We start from the raw sequence: 19,955 nt of genomic DNA on the forward strand, positions 1-19,955 counted from the left end.
AAAGTGCTTCAGGCATTTACATCTTCTCACGTAGCAGAGCTGTGGCATTTGACACACACACACATCTGCTCCTGTTGTTTCATTTAAATATGGTTATATATGTTTTTGTGTATTATTAATAGTGGAGAGGACCGTTGTATTTATTGCTATGCTGCATTGTCCACTGCATGTCCACAAATGTCAGAAAGTTCTGCTGATAAACTTTCACACGAGATAAAAAAAAGAAGAAAAATCACCATCATTACCCTTCAGACAACATCTTCTTCACCCTCTCCTTCTCCACTGTCAGCTCCACCTCAGCGCTCTTGCTTCGAAACAGCTTCTCCTCGCCCGGACCGTTAACCGTCAGCAGCGGTGGCGAATGACGCTCCTCTGACAGCTCCTATAGGTCAATGACAGATGAAAAAAATAACACATCAGTATCAGTCCAGTTATTAGTCGACGATTAGTAGAAATGAGGATTTGACGTGTTTTACTGAGACACACAAGTATACTTAGAGAAGCATAAAAAAGAAAGTTCAATTTAATTCAATCAACTAAAATATCCAACAGTAATTATTATTTGATGTGTAAAATGTTTGTTTGACAACTGGGTTTTGTTTTTGGCCATAAATAATCTTTATGTATCTCAAATGTATCACGATAATTATCAATATCCAATGTAATATAACTCGTTCAGAGATTTGGAAGTTGACTTTTAATGTTTGTTTATATTTCCCTTCTTTTTTTTATTTCAAATGTGCAAAATTAAGTACAGTATTAGTAGAATCATTCATCGTCATCCCACATTAAAAAAAACTAACTTTGAATGAACATTTCAGTTCGTAGAAGTCTTGACTCTAACCTGCTTTGTGCTTTGGTATTTTCCTTCACTGTTGCCCACAAATGGGTTCAAGCTTTCTTTCCCACAAACCATTCCCCTCAGTTGGAGGCTGCATGCGTGTGCTCAGCCTCCCTTATTTTGTTTTATAGTGTTCAGATGAATTAGTTCAGACAAGGGTTCTGTAGTGCTGTTGCCTTCTGTTTTGGTCTTTGTGCACCGAAACCTGAGCTTGTCAACGACCACCAGCTTCCTCAGTGAAGCTTTACAACCCTGCACTTACTGTAGAAAAAGCTTGTATTATTCATTTAAGGCAGGCTGTCTGTGTTCCCCGGAGGACAACAGTTTATTATCTGCAGCTCATCTGCTCTCTCCGACCTCATAGATGGATATGTAAATAAAACACCAGGCTTATCCCACACTGTGGATTAGAACTGTGTCCAGAAGAAGGAACCAGAGAACAGGGAGAATCAAAGTCAAGTCAACGGATCGCCTAAGCATATCCCTGAATTATTTATACTGTGGATCATGTTTAAGTCATAAAAAGGATTACAAATTTACAACTAACAAGCAGAGTGAAAACACGGCAGAGACATGAAAGCACAAACCTGCAAAACAACCAACTACTAATTAACTTGAGCTCAAAAGAGAACGGACACAAATTCCCACTTGTCGAAAAGGATGCGTGTCTCTTTTTATGCCGTGTGTAATATCAATAATATCAGTGAACGAAAAGAAGAAAATGGCTGAATTTAGTCATGTGCTGCCATGACCTGTGCATTTCTCTGCGCTCAGAACAAAAACGTGCCGCTGGCATCACAAACAAATGCTTTTCTCTTTCAGAACCTAAATTTGTTCTGAAGTCAACTTGGAATTAATTATTGAGCACACTAGTCCATACAATAGCAAGTATGTGAACACCACAGTCACTTAGAAGGTGTATATTTTCTTTCCTTTTTGATTAGGGGGTGGAGTTTCACTCACCTGGGAGAGCTGGGAGATGAATACGGCCCATGATGCAGCAGGAAAACAGAGAGCAGGAGGAGAACATGAGGAGAAAAAGAAAAGTTACTGAGCAGCATGAATTTACAGTAATCCTGCTTTGTTCCCCGTTCATGAAAGCATCACCTATTACTCTCAGGAATGAACAGATTTTATATTAGAGTTAAGAGAGGAAGAGAGAGGTAACGAGCAGGACAGAAGCTAGAGATCAGGTCCCGCCCACACTGCTTGAGTGACAGGTGATCACTGAGACACATAACAGTGAGTACTAAGCCAAAAAGGAATAAATATGTTTTTTGTTTTTTGATCTTCAGCACAATTTGGATGATCATAAACTGTAAGAACACAAACACCTCAGTAAAAACCTGCCAAATAGAAGTGTATGTGTGAATGTGTGTTTGTTTTTTAACACCTCAAACCTCGGAGAAGACACTGTAATCGACAGTATTCCAGGTATTTAAAATATTTAGAGGCTTTTTCATCTTGATGTGTTTGCACCACTGTTCATCTCTGGTACATTCACACAGATATTTATTTATTTATCCGAGCTTCAGTCCATTTGCTCCCTAAAGCTCCAGTTTTTCCACTAACCCGATTTATTAATTCATGTGTGAAATGCATCAGAGGTATGTGCTTAGAACCGCTCGCCCACTCCCTCACTGCAATCATTTATCAGTTTCAATTCATAATTCATTATTAAAGTAATCGTCAACTGTTTAAATAACAGATTAATCAGTTTGAGTTTCTTGAATGTGAGCGTTTCCTGCTTTAAACCAAATGTCTTTGGTTTGTGGACAAAACAAGAAGATAGAGGATATAGCTCATATTTTTAAGATTTCTCTACTCTGAGTCACTCTGATATCTGTCACATTAATCCTTTATTTAATGGTGTGAACAAGTGAAGTCTTATTTGATGCATGACAATACTTATTTCCCTATTTCCAGAAAATAAGATAATGGTATAGAAGATAAAAATAAAGAACTTTTAGTGCATGAGCCAGACAAAACAGGAGGAACACAACTTTAATAGCCTTATTTAAATTATGTTTTAGGAGTTTTTGTTTTTGTCTTTTACACCAAAGTACTAATGGAAAACGCTTGTGTTCTGTTCCTGTCTGTGACTTCTATAATTTTTATCTTTAGCACAAATCTTGTTTATTATCTCTGCACTTGTTGTCAATCAGACGACGTTCGCTGCATCGCTCTGTTTATCGTTCCTGATCTCCATCTCATCGACTTCACCAACTCCTCCCGCATCTGATCACTGAGCTCTGCAAATAAGGCTGAAAGCTCGGGCTTTACTGCCTGCAGATCGTCTTCTGCCAACCACGTATCACACTCTGAATATGTGCTTCATGAAGCTCAAGGCTGCAGAGATGCAACTCTGCAACACTGTGGATTGATTCTGTAAGCAGCAGGGCTGTTATTGACCAGCTGGAGGCGAAACAAACAAAACTTACACACTGGGTGACGGAGAACAGCTTCTCTGTAGTACTGTTTAAACCATCATCATCCCTCAGATTATTAGTGGATCAGGATGCCAAGGCTTTTTGTTTTTTGTCCTCTTATCACAAAAACGATATTCCTCTTCTATATTTTCAATTTATGCCTTGACTTCATGATAGATAATATCAATATTATTGTGGTAAATCCAGGATAAAAGAGGCAAAGTTGTCAAAGCAACAGTACATAATGCCTCAATATGCATTAGTGTAACGTTATAGAGATGTTCAGTTTATTGAACCTGTGTTTTACTGCTATTATAAATGGTACTGTTCATTCTTCTGGGCAGGAATGCAAGTCAATAACTATAATTTGGCATCTTAATCAAGAAATTTTTTGTAAAACAGTTATTTTGAAAATTCATGGCTAACAATAATTATATTTTAATTGTGTTAAAGAGCTTTTACATACTGGTGTAGTAACCATTACAGAGACATAAAAAAATATTTTGATTATTACCAATGCTGTTCATTTAGGGCAGCTATGGCTTTGTGTGATGGTCTAATACATTTGTTAGCACTGTATGTAACTGGAGTTCCATTTACTAACCTTTCATTTTAATGTTGTACTTATGCAAATACACATCCCTGTTCCAATGTTTTATAAAAAGATTAAAAGTGCATTTTGGTGTTCACCATTGTATGTATATATACCTTGAACAGCCAAAGTGTGCCTGGTTTTGATGTCATTTTGTTTAGTTGAAAAGTTAAACTACAAAATACTTTTCAAATTAAATCGGTTCAGAATGAGCATAATGGGCCACAGACAGAATCTATAAACACAACATCACCTCTAACAAGCTCTCAACTGGCATTACAGCCTCTTTGGATCCCATTTATTTGGCTTCGTCCTCATACATAAAGTACCATCACACAATAGCTTTGACGGGATATTATTTCTCTATCACGCAGGTTCTAACACTCAGCAGTGAGGTGTTTTATAGTGAGCTGTAGCGACTCAGAGGTGAGATGCTGTGATATTAGCCACAACGCCACCACCAAGTTTACTGTCTGACACAAAATCAATGACTGTTGTCTTAGCCAGAAAATCAGCGCAGGCTGCGCTGCGGTGTCTGACCTTGACTGACTTTAATTGTTCTTTAAAGTCAACAACAACCATCAAGGACTCTAGTTACCACAGTAACACTCCTGCTTGCTGTTTGTGTCACTGACGACCAGTACATCACACTGTGTTTGAGTACATACACTCTACTGCTGCTGTTGATCAGTTATCTACTCTCACTATACTCGAGCCAGGTCATGCTTTCTGCTTTTACTTCACTTCAGACATTACACTCCACATCACATCAATTTGAACGCTTTAGTTATGAGTTTGATTATATATTAAAGAGGTTACGTGACTGGAAGGTTACGTGTTCTATCAGCTATGTGCTATATATCTGTTTTTTTGACAAAGCATTACTTGTCCAGACTGCATACAGGCAGACATGTAGTTAGTCCACAGTTGGACTAAGACAATAATTTGTAAACGTGTTAGTCCAACTTAAAGCGAGCTAGCCTCAATTAGACAAACATATGGATAATGATATTCAAAGTCCGATTACTCCAGCATGTATACACTTAGTCAGACTGGAGTCAGACTTGGCGTTCTGCGCATGCATTAAAATTTTCCATGTTCGATTTTACCACGATTAACATGGACAGCAGGTATGACACATGCACGATCCATCTCGTCCTCCATCTCACTGTTCACTGTATGTTTCCCTGTGACGTTAAGGCCAACATGGAACTGATTCAATACGCACTGGCTTACAGAGAGGTTTCAGCGCCACCTACGAAGGCAGAGTCAGTCGTACAAGGCAAATAAATCGATTCTCTCCTCAGCATGTGTACTCGGACTGGGCAAGTTCCGATTGCCTGTAAACTGTGCAGGTAAAAGCACTGAGTGAGTGGTTTAAGGAGCTCTAAGAGTTGCTTCTCCTGGAAAACTGGTGTGGTTGAAAACAATAATCATTCAAATCAAATTTATGTGTATCGCACCAAACCAAAGCATACATTATTTCAAGGCAGTAGTAAGGCAAATACCTTAAAATACTATAGAAACAAGAGAAGAGTTTCCAAAAAAACTCCCTTTTAACAGCGAGAAAACTCCATCGGAACCAGACTCGCAACCATCTGCCTCGGCCAGTTGGGGTGAAAGGAAACACAGGGGAGAGAAGGGAGGTAGGGGAGAAAAAAGGAAAGGGGGGTAGAGACAGTAGAGAGAAACTAGGAGCAGATATATATAACAGTTGTATTAATTCCTATCACAGTTGTAAAGACACGGCTATAATATTTTTATACTATCAGTTTATACTATTTTTATACTAACAGTGTCGTTCATACTAGCAGTAGCATGAATTGTAGTGAATTACATGTTTATTGTTAAACATCAGACAGTTTGAGGAGCTTTTGTTCTTTTCCCTGTTTGGAATTCTCTCGTCATTGACCTCCTTGGTATCGATGCTTGATTTTGTGGCACCACAGGTGTTTTCCCTTTGCTGCACTAAATAAATTGACAAGACAAAGCATCAGCTATTCTTAAAGTGTCTCGGTGCTTGGCTCAGTGTTGGCGTCATGATTCTGCAGTCTCTCGGCCTTAATCACTGACTGGCTTTGTAAAGATTTACACACAGTGGACTTGCATCGCATTAACAAGCACTACTGTGTTTTGGGCCCATCACCACAGCAACAATAAACAGACTCTTAAGTCTAATATGTGGAGGAACCGAATATTAAAAAAAAGAAAAAGAAAAAAGACTGACAGAGCGTCTCGAATAGATTTATATGTGACACATGTTCCCCCAAAGTTAGAGCAATTAAATCTGAGTCACGTCCTCCCAGTAAATGTCTGAAGAACTGCACCAGTAAATATAACTCTGACTTTCAGTGTCATTGAGGTGCAGGCTTCGCGAGGGAAAGAAGGTGAAGTAAAAAATGTGGGGATCCATCTAATCACTGATGATTCTGTACAGGTTAAAATGGCAAACTAAGTCACTGTACTGGCCAAATACCATCATGCCACAAGTTTAATCACTTCATGCTGTCTATCCCTCCAAAAACATTCTTTTTAGATCACGTTATATAACACACAAAGTTGAAATAGTTGCAGATATCATATCTTTTTGTACTCCCAAAGGGGAGCAAGCAAGACAAAGGCCTTCTCCAATTAGGGAGTAAATGTGGCAATTCAACTAAGTACTAACAAATCATATATCTTGCATCTCATTGCCCTGAATTCACACGGGGAACAACTCGCCTCAATTTTATGCACAGAGTTTAGTCTAGTCTCCTTGGTTTAGAAGCATCACAAAATTTAACAGCAGCTCGTGTCCAGAGACCATGTCCCAGTTGCGGAGGATAAACCACAGACTCCTCTTGGGAGAAAAGCATTTTTGAATTTTGTTTTTTTTCCCCTCAAGGAGAAAAATATTCCCAGTGAAACTGTACAGTGAGGATTTCGGAAAGTAAATTTCCAAAATAGCAAATAAAAACAGTTTTATTGTTATGCTATAAAATTATTAATACTAAAACCCATCAAAAACCCATATATTACTACATAAAAGCTCCCTTATTATTCATTTACTTATTTTGCCTGATTGACCTTTTGATAATTTCATCAGATTCATTTTTTACCTTGGGTTTTCAGACGAAAATAACAAAAGAAATATATGTAGATAGATACGCTAATGTTTCATGGAAGGGGCGGCGGTGCTCTTTACCTGGGGAGCTGCAATGCTGAGTGCAGGGTTGGCAAGTTCAAACCTCTCCTGGGATTTCTCTCTGGCCAAACGGGCCGCCTCTTTCACCTCTTTAAACTGCTCTGCGAACTGCAGGTGGAGGAAGAAAGGAGACGCGAGTTACAGCACTCAAGATAACCTGGACACTGCGGGAAAAGAAACCACACACTCTCTCAAATCTTCTTTACCTGTGTGTTACATTCAGGAGGCAGAAAGTGGATGTAACACACATGCGTACGTTTGTATAAGCGTGACATAATGAGCTGATGTGAATATAATCCAGCCGCATTAAAAGCTGATCCAAACTGCGTGAAAATAGCGTCCTGATCATCCCATCGCTGTCCTCTTCTGCCGAGTCATTAAGGGACTCTTTCTACTCAGTAATTAATGAGAGACTCCTTTTGTTTACCTGCTGCAGCTGCTGCTCTGTGGAGAAGCCCAGGCCATAAACGGTGTTGGCCCTGCTGTCGGCCCACTGGCCAAACTTCTGCGAGGTTTTGGTGAACGTCATGTTGGGAGTGATGGTGCTGTTGATGATGGCCTGGCACCACAGAGAGTAAAATGAATAAATGGACAGAAGTAAGTGGATCAATTATTAAAAAATAAATGTGTGTTTTCAAATAAGAACAGGAAGGTTTACCACCAAAATTATAGAAGGGAGATACCGTGTGATACAATACACATTTTTCTTTTAGTATTTGACGTTTTGAAATGAATATCAATGTTTCGTTAGATCACACTGAGTAAATACGACAAAGGAGGTTAAGTTTTTGCCCACTTTTGTTTTTAAGCAGAGCAATGACAGGTTTGGATGATATTTTTTGGGGGGGACTTATGATACAAGGAAGAAATCCATCCATCCATTTTCTACCACTTTATCTTCCAAAGGAAGTTCACGGGGGGCCCTGTGCCCTGTGCCCTGTGCTCAGCTGACAGAGGACAATAGGCCGGGGACACCCTGTCCATAGCAGGGACACATATAAAGACAAACAACCATTCACTCTCACTCTCACTCTCACACCTAAGGTCAATTTAGAGTGACCAATTGACCTAATCCTCATATTTCATGTTTTTGGACTGTTGGAGGAAGCCGGAGAACCCGGAACCTTCAAGTTGAAAGTCAGCTCACTCTGAGCTACCACTGAGCTACGGTCACCCCTATGGTCCCAGATTCTTTTTCTTTTTCTTTTCTGTAAACTGTTAATTTTGAGAGATGAATGAAAGGTATTGACACAGGGAGAAATGTATAATTGTGTAAAAAATGTGGATGCCACATAACAGTGACCCAACAGGCATTGTTTCGATTACACATATTTATCTGTCCCCAAGTCTTCCAATATGATGAAGGCTCAATTTACAGCATAACATATATGTGTGTGTGTGTGTGGGAGTAACTCTACCAAGAAAAAAGGAGAGAGTCCCGGTCTCATTGTTGTGGGTAAAGAAGCATAAGATGAGAGCGGTGAATGTTTTCAATAGCGAATCTTGAACAGGCATTTAGTTCATGGGGGAAAGACAGACAAACAGGCCCTTTAAGAACTAAATGGAGTTTTACAAAAACCTGTCCCGATTTGATGGACAGAGCTTTGAGGACTTACAATGAGTGTGGTTAAGTTGGTGTGTTGCACATTATGCACCATTAGACAGATGCATTCACCAAACTACTTCTCACACACCACAAAAGCCCACTTTCAAAAGAAAGTAATTTTCAAGGATGAGCAGTTCACAGCATCCAAAGACAGCGAGGAAGAATATAAATAATTCCCGTCACCTTTAAGTGCCAAATTCATTACAAAGCGTTATTTTTCCATTGTACACACTTGACAAGAAAATATGAGGATTTTCGTCTGATAAACAAGAGGCCACTGTGCAGCAGCCTGTATCATGCATGAGGCTGGTGTTGGACATTTTTAAATGCACTCAATAGCAACAATAGATACTGTGCAGTTTAATGAGGCCTCGACTAAAATATAAACACAGTAACTTGAATTTAAATTATGCAGAATCTGGACCTTTTATTGCTGTGTCACTCGCAGTTTAATGCTGTAAATCTACTGGAGACTTCGCCGTGAGCAGATAAATAAAAATATATCTATCAACCAGGCTACAGAGAAAAAGAAAATTTGTGGCGGTGTGCAAATATCTATTTAGACACATTTTCCGGTAAAATGGTCTGATGACGTGGATATGTTGCCAAATGTAGATTTCATTAGTCTCTCCTCCCAAAGCCTCTAATGTTTGTTCAATAAAAAAGACACATTCGACTGAAAACAACAAACTTTCTCTGGGTTTCAGTTTGGTGCCAACAAGATAACCCGTTAGGGCTTTAATCTTGTTTACGTGAATGCATTATAAATATCCTGCTGACAATGTGCATATTTTGCAAATGCACTCCTATGTTTGTATTTATTTTAAGAACCTCTGGATGCAAAGAGTGGGCTTAATCACATGAAAGTCAGGATGACACATACTACAGAGGAAACATTCTGCCGACTGACACAAATTACAGTATAGAAGTCATGCAAAAACAAAACTGATTTTGATTTAACTCAAGTGTATGTATTCAAACTGTTTTTACTATGGTAAGGGAATAACACTTTGTTTAGGTTGTCCAAAAGAATGAAAATCAATGCCGTGTCCAAAGAAAAATAGCAGTGCAAACCTGTGTGTGTATGTGTGTTTGTGCCTGGTATTCTTTATGTTGTGGGGCCCTAAATCAGTTTACTCAGTCATATCATGGGATCTCGTCTTCCTTATGGGGACAAAAATGAAGCCCCCATAACGTAAATGACTACATTTTAAGGGGAAGACGTTAGAGTCAGGGTTAGGTTTAGGCCAGTAGTAATTACAGTTAAAGTTAGAGTAAGTCTCTGAAGTCATGGAAACCAGTGTGTGTGTGTGTGTGTCTTACTTTAGTCCCGCCCACACTGATGATGCGGTACACGCTGCGACTGGCATCGTAAAAGAAGGACACGGCGACGGCGTGTTTGCTGGCTGGCAGCCAGTTGCGCTTGGTGGCCGGGTCAATCTGGAAGACATGAGCTTTGGCACTGAAGATGGGCTGCTCCCTTTAAAACACACAACAGAAGAAGAGAGCGCGTTAACCTGATGCCGCCGGTGACTGAGTGTGGAAAAGATGAGCCGGGTGTTTCAGTTGCTTGGCTATAGCTGGAAGTGTCCACAGTATTCTGCATGTTTGTGTGGTTGAACAAGAGCACGAGTGGTTATCAGCAGTATCTATCTTACCTCATTAAATTTGCATGATGAAAATGTACAGGCGGAATAACAATGTACAAAACAGAAGCACACACATCTAAATGAAAAACATGATGTCAAAATCACAATGTACAAACACGAACATAATTAAAATGACAAAAGGGTCATTTAATCAGTAGCAACTTCTTTGAAGTTGTTTCACCTCTCGTTCAAGAGGCTTCTCTCCTCCCAGCAGCTTCTTCTTCACTTGAACTGAAGGCGACGGATGACTGAGCTTTTGCAGTGAGTGACAGAGACGCTGCTGCAGATATGTGACACACTCACACTCACACATTTTGTTGTTGCTTCTAGGTATTTTCAGCCAAGTAGTGGGTGGCGGTGACATCGACTTTACCCACTCCTCAGGTGAGACTGCAGAGCTTTCTGAAAGGACGACACTTGGTCCACATTCCAACTGCTGCCTGTTCCCGTCTTGCCAACAACTAGTGGAGTTGTTTCACTTCCACCTTCCTTCTGTCAGGTGTGATGTAAAATGCATCACTCTGTGTGCAACACGGGGATGTTGCCACAGACACAAACTCAAAACTCTGCGGTGCTGAGAAGCACACAGAGAATGGTGTGAAGCTGAAAGGCTTAATCAGCATTGGATTGAATGTTTGAATAACGTGTTTTTATATTTAAATGTTATACACTGCAAATTTTAATATAACAATTAATAGTGTGCATACAATTTAATTCATGTATTTAATTCATTAATAAGCTCTAAGTCAATGTCAAACAAATACTTGAAAACAGAAGTCACAGGTGTCATAAGGGGGCCTCTCATTTGTGTTTGGCTCCCTCTATTTTAGCTTTATACATCTAGCAAAAACTACAGCAAATTATTGGCTAAGATACATTTGATATGTGCTGTTCTACTGAAATACAGCAGGGGGAATCAGGCAAGACGGATGGAAATGGACAATGGAAAATCATTTGTTCGGTTGTTTTGTTATTTGACCTCGTCTGGACCTCAACTTGGACACAGATTTTAATTTGGGCCCCCTCTGTAATTGAGTTTGACAGCCCTGACATAAATGATAAAACCTGTGATTTTTATTGAACCTTCTCAATATACAGTATTTGTTACAGCATGTATAGAAATATATGACCGTGGTGTTATTTTTAAAAATAGGGCAACATAACATAAAAGTGTTTTCACAGCAACAATGAGCTATGTCCTTTTTTCAAAACATAGAAAAAATGATCAAAGTCACACGGCTAACGCTTCTGTACATCATTAAAATTAATTGGATGTCATTATCGTTCCTTTTGATAAACTGCCCGAGTGAAAACCTTGTTTTTTTATGATTCCACAATCCCTTCAAGTGCACGAACTATAATAAAGCTATAAAAAGCACAAACATGTTTAAAAATTCCAAATGTGACTGTTGTTGTTTTTTTAAAAAAGACTTGAAGGTCACTGGTGACTTCTTGAAGTAATGGGGCAAATCATGCAAATTAAGCTGATTTGCTCAGTGCTGGCAATCCAATTAGCCATCCTGCTTCCAACGGTGGAAGGACACTCATGGGACAATGAGGAAATACACAAGCACTTTGGTGAAATTTAGTGCAACATTACACTGCTAATTGTGTCTGCATAATGTTAATATACACAATAAGCAGTTCCCGCTGCAGAGCACATACATATATATACACATATATATATATATATATGTATATATATGTATATATATATATATATATATATATATATATATATATATATATATATATATATATATATATATATATATATATACATATACATACATATACATATATATATATATATATATATATATACATATAAATACACACCAGTATTAATGAGGATGGTGTACACACTGGGAGGAGACCGTGTTCTTTAAGCAAGAGAAATAACTGTTTACTATGTAGGTCATCTCTGGCTATAAGGTATTGTTCCTGCTTGATTTGGTTGGACTTACAGTACATTTGCATACAAACAATGGTTGATCCCGTTGCAACGCAGATTGCTGAAGCTACAATTTACAATGGAGAATAACAGCGAGATTTAGGTGCCACCCTAGGCCCAAGACGGTAGCAGATATTGACACACAATAATGATGACCGACCGAACAACAGAAAAGGTTACTAGATAAAAATTGACACTTGGCTCTCAGAATGTGCATTGTTTATTTATATTAGGGCTGCAACTAACAATTAGTTCCATAATTATTTAATTATAATGTTTGGTCCATAAAATGTTGATCGTTGTTTTCCAAACCTTGAAATGATGATTTTCTCAAATGTACAAACCAAAATGTTATATGGTGCAAAGAAACTAAAAAGCATTCAAATTTCTGATTTTGAAAGTGTTCAAACTCAGAAAGCTTGTTTTAATTATCAAAAAAAATCAGTAATCGATTAATAATTGATTAATCAAATTATCGTTGTAGCCCTACTTTTAATTCAAATGATGTAAAAGCTACCTTTTCTCCTCCACACAGATAAATACTGTAACACCGTTTGGTTGTTGTCACATAAACAGGATTTCTGGTTATAACATTATTCTTCTTGTTCTACGTGACTGCTGAATGTTTCTGTGAACGCAAAAATAAGTTGATCTGTTTGATTGGTTAATATGTTCATGTCCGAATCTAGAATTTTACTCTCATGATCTTTGCATGATTCAAAGTCAGAATTCCTCTGAAATCAGTACCTGATGTGTAGCAGCTCAGTTACGACTCCAAACAGCTAAAATTAGCTCAGGTCTCCCCATGAGGCCTAAAAGGAAAAATATTGGAAAGCCTGTCATGAGGCAGCTAACCAAGGACACCAATTATTACTTTTCAATCCAATTCATCCATATGTTGAAGCCAGTTTTTTCTTTAAATCAAAGCTACCTGTTCCTGCCTTTCAACCTCTCTCTCAAATCTTTTTTCCACTGAAGACATATTTTAGCTGGAAATCACGTGTGCAATTGTTATAATGAATAATTGCTTTGTTCCACTTTCTTCCACTGAAAACATGTCAAGAGAAGCTTTCAGTGCAGCCTCAGGTATTTACAGACAAGATGCTGCATTTATTGACATGTTGTTGCAACACGTTGCTATAGCAGCCAATTGATGTCCACTTGCAGTGATGAATGTTTTTCATAATTCGTGTTTTCATGTCAGGTTTACGTCTGCAAAGGCACTGTGCGTTTCACAACAAGAGATACTGAAAGCATGAAAATAACATTGTCACATATATTTAGATAGACGATATTTCTGTGGCATTTTTAGCCTGTATTTGACAGTCAAGTATGGGGGGAGGGGGGGTGAATAAATTTAGCAACAAACATTTGCAGGTGACAGCAGACCAAAAACTTTTTTTTGAATCTGCTTCTGTAATTCCACCTTATTATGATCACAAAAATAGCTTTTCATACATCTGCAGGTTCATTTTAATTCAAACAAAAACAACACACCACTAAAAATAAACAGTAACAGATGCGGGGCCCTGCAGTATCTTCACGGTGTCCTTGACAGAAGGAAAAACCTTGCTCTAGGTAGGGTGACGTGAATGCTTTTCCCACGACAATGAATTCTCTGCCGAGCGATTCAGTGCAAGAGTTATCATATTTACCTGCTTAAAAATGTATTGTGCACTTAAGGGTAATCATTATAACCATTTACCCAGTGAACTATGTTGGGACCAATTGTAGAGATGATGACAGCACAACGATTTTCTTTGTTAGGAGAAAAAAGTAAATGTTTAGGATACTGTAATAAAGCTTTTTCGTGAGAAGGAGTCTGTGGTGACAGGGGGTAATATTATCAGGCGCATATCAAGTACAGCAACAGCACCGTGAAAGTATTTAATTATACTCAATAAAACTAATTATCTCCCTCCATAACCAATAACCATGACATTAAACGCATTAAGCAAATAAGCCAAAACAGAACTTCAGAGCAAAATTGCTTCACTCCCCTCTTTATCACATTCCCACCATCTAAATATGAAATGATGACTGACAGCACATCATCTCACATTCGTCACAGTGGATCTCACAAAAACGAACCTCCCATCATTCAACTGGCCCAACATTACATTGCTGTCTGAAATGTCCATCAGGCTAATCAGCTCAGACAAGTCAAGGTTTGATCATAAGGGCAGAATAAAATGAGTGATGTCACCCTCAGGTGAGGAGGAGCAAACAACACTCACACAGGCCTGGTCTAAACTATTGGGTGCTACACTAAAGGAAAGAGGAGCCAAGTGAGCTTCAGTGACGTACACACGACGCAAATCACATCATTGCTGTTATTCCTCTCAGTAAACTATAGAATACCACAAATAAAAGTATAACAGAGTAAAATAAAATGTAAATACATACAATACAAGATGTGGTGGAGAAAATTATGCAGCAGAGCTCCACCTCCTGCGGTCAGCCTGAATCCAGTGAGGCGTCATCTGGATCAATTATTGTTAATCTATTCCAGGTCATACGTGCTGTACATATACATACTGAACGCGCAAACCATCCCCCTCCTTCTTACAAACTCACTACGACTCATCCATGCATGTGTGGTGGAGAAAGAACTATGTCCAAATTACATACGGCTCAGTTTTAGAAGAAATATAATTTTATGTGTTTCAAAGTGCAACTTGATTGAGTTAAGTTTTCATCATGACATTCACTCTTTAAGGAAATTATAGAGGCTATATGACTTTTTATACCATTATACCCCGTGCACTTAGCTCTCTCTGCCCTAATGGAATGAATGGGCAAATTACATGTGTGTCATCGGGTCACTTTCACGCATGACCAGGCTCGTTTCCAGAATAAAATGACTTGGAGTGCATTTGAACTAGTCAGGGTGCACTAATGTGGATGCCTAACACAAATCCTCATCAGCACAGACTGCAACCCGGTCTATATACATCATTTACTGCTGCTTTAATCCTCATATAATGTCATGATAACATGCAAGTAATAGACATAACATGACGTTCACCCATGACTATCGTAAAAGGTATGTGATACTTTTGATAATTCAGTTACTGTTTGTTTTCTTGATTTGCGTGTGAAGGAGTTTAGGCTGCAAATAATCATTTTTATAATCAATGAATCAATCATTTTCTCGATTAATCAAGTAATAGCGCAAAATGATTCTGATTTAATGATTTCTATGTTATATAAAGGAAATAAACCCAAAAATATTCACATTTAAGAAGCTAAAAAAATCTGAAACCACTCAAACCGATTAATCGACTATCAAAATAGTAATAATTGATTTAGTAATCGATTAATAATCGATGAATCAAGAAATTGTTCCAGGCCTAGAGCAGCTGAAATGTTTCGCCTCCTATCTGGCTCACAACTCACAGACATCTTTGATCATTCAGTCCAAATTGTGGTAGTTAGAGTCAAGCTGAGCACTGTGTGCAAGTCTTTTGCTTCCAAACTACTTGTCGTACGTACTAATCACAAAGAAAAAAAACAACTGTGTAATAATTTATAGGATCAAACAAAAAAAACAAAACATCTCACCACAGACATGCACAGGAGAATTAGATAATGCTATTTTAAATGTACCATGATTTAGCTTTAGCACAAATGTTAGCTTTAGTTCTTATATCAAGAAAATGCAGGTGGTACTTGATGGCAAACGATCAATACACCACTCAACTCAGTGTCTCAGTAAACTGTCTTTACAAACAGTTCTTTCATCTTTAAAAACAAAAAAAGTCAGACTATAGTGAAGAAAAAAAGTGTCATAGACGGTAAAATCAGATTAAAAACCTGCCAAAAAGGACTTACTATTTTGGAAATACTATTTAAGAGATGTTAAAGATATTTAGAGATGTGATAAATCTAGACTGAGCCAGGTGTTGAGAGCATAATGAAATACAGTGGACTGTTACAAAGTCACTTTCATTTATGTAGAACTCAAGCTGTTCTCTTTTGTTTTGTTTTATTTTTCACATATTTTTGTATCATTTTGTACATTCAGTGCAGTGTGCAGGGGACGAGGGAAAAAGTAGGCAGCCAAAACATCAGAGGGTCAGGGGAAAGAAAGCTTATTAAAAAATATTCATTCATTTATTGTAATTTAAAATATACAGTAGAACAGTATTTATTTATTTTTCTACAAAGTACCACCAGAGGAAGCTCACGTATCACTGGTTTGACGACCATGGCACTAGATCATACGATGATTTTGATGCAAAGCCAACAAACTCCACTGTGCCTCAAAGAAATTGAAGGTTTGCCTGACAAAAACAAGGGCTGCATTATTAATGACTTGAATTTGAAACAATGCAATTAGCAAATTGCAAAGGCATCAATTAAATCGTTCAATGTTTGGACTTTTTTATGTTCTATGCCAATTTAAAAAACTGCAATGCATACATGTTGGGAACATTCAAGTCTATAAGATGTCATCCTTGCATTAAAGTTCATATTTTGGTGGCATCTCATGTTGTAATGCTAACCACAAATAAAACTGCAGTCCGTATATCTTTTAATTTTCCCCAAATAAAACATTTACTTGATCATTGTGGAAAAGGACCAGAAAATACACCAGAGGAGTTTTTCTAAAATCTACAAGCCATTTTGTACATAAAAGCACAGTGAGCCTAAAGGAGGAGGCACACGGCCCTAAGGCCATGAGCTACACCACACCCTCATGATAAATTAATAGCCTTCAAGCATTCAGATGAATTTCAAGCATATGGGTGCACACAGAGTACGCGCCATGAAAATGAAATGTCAAGACTGAAGCAAACAAGCTTACGCTGAGCGGGCGAGCCCGTTTTTGAAAAAGCAAAGAAATATGACAGCAGTGTTTGGATGCTGCCTGCAGCAAAGGCCAGAAACACACTGACTTCTACACTGATGCACTGAAAGACTGAGAGAGAGTGCAGGGCTGAGCTCTTTCTTCGGGGAGCCATCAGAAAACAAGTTGGCTTGACTGCACTTCCTCTGAGCTACACGTCTGCATTTACTGCAGGGCTTCATGCTCCATTTCAATTCACCACCAGATATATTTACTAAAGGTTCACTGCATCCTGTATAGGCAACAACTTTTGTACATACAAATAAGTTGTACATACATATGTCAGTGTCTCAGGAAAGTCACACGATGGTTTTTTTTTATTCTCCACCTCCTTAAACATGGATTGAATGCCAGTGTTTAATATTATTGTCGCTGCTGTTGTGTCAATAGAAATGTTTAACTAAACCTAAAGGCAGCACGAGTATTGATAATCAAGAAAAGTGAATGAGCCAATAAAGTAGGACATTAGAAAAACAATTAAATCTCAAAGTTAGTTTGAAATATACATCGTTTCCTGAAGCCCAATGTGATGTTTTAAATTGCTTTTTTTGTTTACCCAACAGTGTGAAGAAAAGACATTCACTTCTCTTGGGATATCAGCATTAAATTATGAAGTGAAGCTGGACAAAAAGAAACATTTGATATTGTTTGCTACAAAAAATATCAAAATCCTAAACTGACTGAGTCAGAGCTGCATGAGCTGCACAGTCTTCACGAGTATCAAATCTTGGATCGCCTTCAGAACTAGAATCTTATCTCAGCATGCATATTTTAATTCTCAAAACAAAGGTAAACAGATCAGACCTGACAAGGACAACAAACACACCAGATGTGAAAAAACTCCAGAATAATTGGACTTGATCCATTATTTGTGGTCGACCATAACAGACGTGAACAGGCAGAGAGGCCGCCAGCACTGACAGCAGCGTGACTCACCACCATGATCGAAAAGTGCATTAATATAAGTCATTTTATCCCTGCAGTTCACAGTTCACACTCAGTCTGCCACAAAAACACATTTTCTCCTCAATGATTGTGTCACAACATGTGATCACAGCTGATGGCAGGCTCATTTTTATCTGTTGTGTCGAGCGGCCGTCACTTACACAGTGGTAAATGATTTACATTAGACCAAACGGGGGGGTTCCATACAGCTTTTAGAGTCGAAATCTTTATTTTAGATGTCCATAGGAAATCATTTCATCCAGGGATTTAAATAAACTTTGCATGAAATGTAAGGAAATGTGTGTTTGGTAGATAATTTCTTTGTTGTAACAATGCTTCTTGGCAATGAATCTTATGCCGTTGGAAAGGGTGTAATTCCCTTTTGTATGGTGCCACATTTGTAAGGAAAATGCATTTGTGGGATGAGCAGCAGAGTTGAGTATGTGGGTTGCACCCATGGAAAAACTTGGTGTGTCATCGTGGAAATGGGACAGATGGGACGAGACAAACTGCTAAAAGGTGCCAATAGTAGAAAATCAAAGAAATCCAATTAATTAATATTAAATTAAGAGTTGGCTTGATTTCCATCACTACCATAAGCTCCTAAAGGAATGAAGTTTGACAGACTGAGGCCCTATATACATATATTTAGAGTATATACAGTACATAGAGTAGAGTTATATATTTAATTAACACTACTCTATAACTCGCAAGATTTATTAAATGTTTCAAATGAAAATCAAATCAAATCAAAAGCAGCAAAATATCTCCTTGTCAGAGGTAACAAAGAAAATGTTAATTGGCTCTAAACGTTGAGTATTTTTAACATTTGCGTCTTTTCCTCGACTCGTCACATCTTAATTCCTCTCATGCAGCTTCCTTCATCTTTCGTCTTAACCTCTGCACCCTTTCACCACACAGAATCCCAGATGTGTGAAACAGAAGATCCGGTCTGTCCCTGCACTCAAATGTGAGCAGTTACCTCCACGGTAGTATAAAAACTGTTCTTCAAACTGACAAAGATGGAGCCTGTGAGCTCTGTGTGGATGGTTGGGGTTCATCTGTGGACCTCGCTGCAAAAGAATCCTGTCGGTTGTACCTAAAATCCAAAGTTGCACACTTAAAATGCCAAAAACAGAAAAAAGTCTGACATAAGGAAGGAGGTGTGACAGCGTGGTGATGTTGGGGTCAAAGTGAAAGCAGAGAACATCCTACATAGAGACGTATACAAATGAACTTGCTCACAGCTGGGAATCCAGTTCCTATTTCTTCTTATTCAACACCCAAGAGAGTTGCAGGGATTTAAATTGCTGTGACTTTCACTTCCTCGCATCTTCAGAGAGAGAAATGGAAAACTAATGCTGCGGTTGGCTGAACTTACCCCTCCCGTACCAAAGAAGCTGTGAAAAAGAAATGTTAGCCCAATTTGTGTTTGGTCATCTAACTGCACCACATGCAGCACATTATTATTCCTCCAAGGTTAAGCTTGAGCTTCTCCTCGAGTGTAATTCAGTTCAAATGACAGAAAATCAACAAATACTTTGATGGTATATCCATATTTTGGGTCATTCAAGCAAACATGCCAAACAACGTGGCCAGATAATCTCAAATTTATTGCTTCATCTTAAAAATTAAAATATCTCAAACTATAAATTGATATCAAAAGCTCTATAATGTGCATAAGGCATCAGCTTTCCATAGACCCTACGTTTAGAGGATGAGGCTCCTCCCTCCTTCAGTTTAGGATTACTGCTGATTAATCAAGATCTAATTTGTTTGTTTAGTTTTTTCTGTACATAAAAAAATTGGTTGGGAAGATGATTCTATTTGTCACTTGATTTCTAACGTCAGTGAACATTATCCTGAAGACGTTCAAGTCTTCTTCTATAGCAGTTGATGTCAA

The 19,955-nt window shown here is 38.2% G+C and overlaps 1 protein-coding gene across 2 annotated transcripts in view; it reads right to left on the bottom strand.

Moving 5' to 3' along the window:
* The window catches only part of LOC122780660 (homer protein homolog 3-like), a 39,948-nt gene that overhangs the window by 12,377 nt on the left and 7,616 nt on the right, over window positions 1-19,955 (bottom strand). For both annotated transcript variants that reach the window (XM_044043779.1, XM_044043778.1), the window contains 5 exons: window positions 9,976-10,132; window positions 7,474-7,605; window positions 7,047-7,154; window positions 1,805-1,813; window positions 246-382 (listed from right to left, as the gene is read on the bottom strand). In XM_044043779.1, the coding sequence (XP_043899714.1) occupies window positions 246-382; window positions 1,805-1,813; window positions 7,047-7,154; window positions 7,474-7,605; window positions 9,976-10,132 (543 nt within the window). The remainder of the gene's footprint in view (window positions 1-245; window positions 383-1,804; window positions 1,814-7,046; window positions 7,155-7,473; window positions 7,606-9,975; window positions 10,133-19,955) is intronic.

Source organism: Solea senegalensis, linkage group LG14 (genome assembly GCF_019176455.1).
Source record: "Solea senegalensis isolate Sse05_10M linkage group LG14, IFAPA_SoseM_1, whole genome shotgun sequence".
Classification (NCBI taxonomy): Eukaryota; Metazoa; Chordata; class Actinopteri; order Pleuronectiformes; family Soleidae; genus Solea; species Solea senegalensis.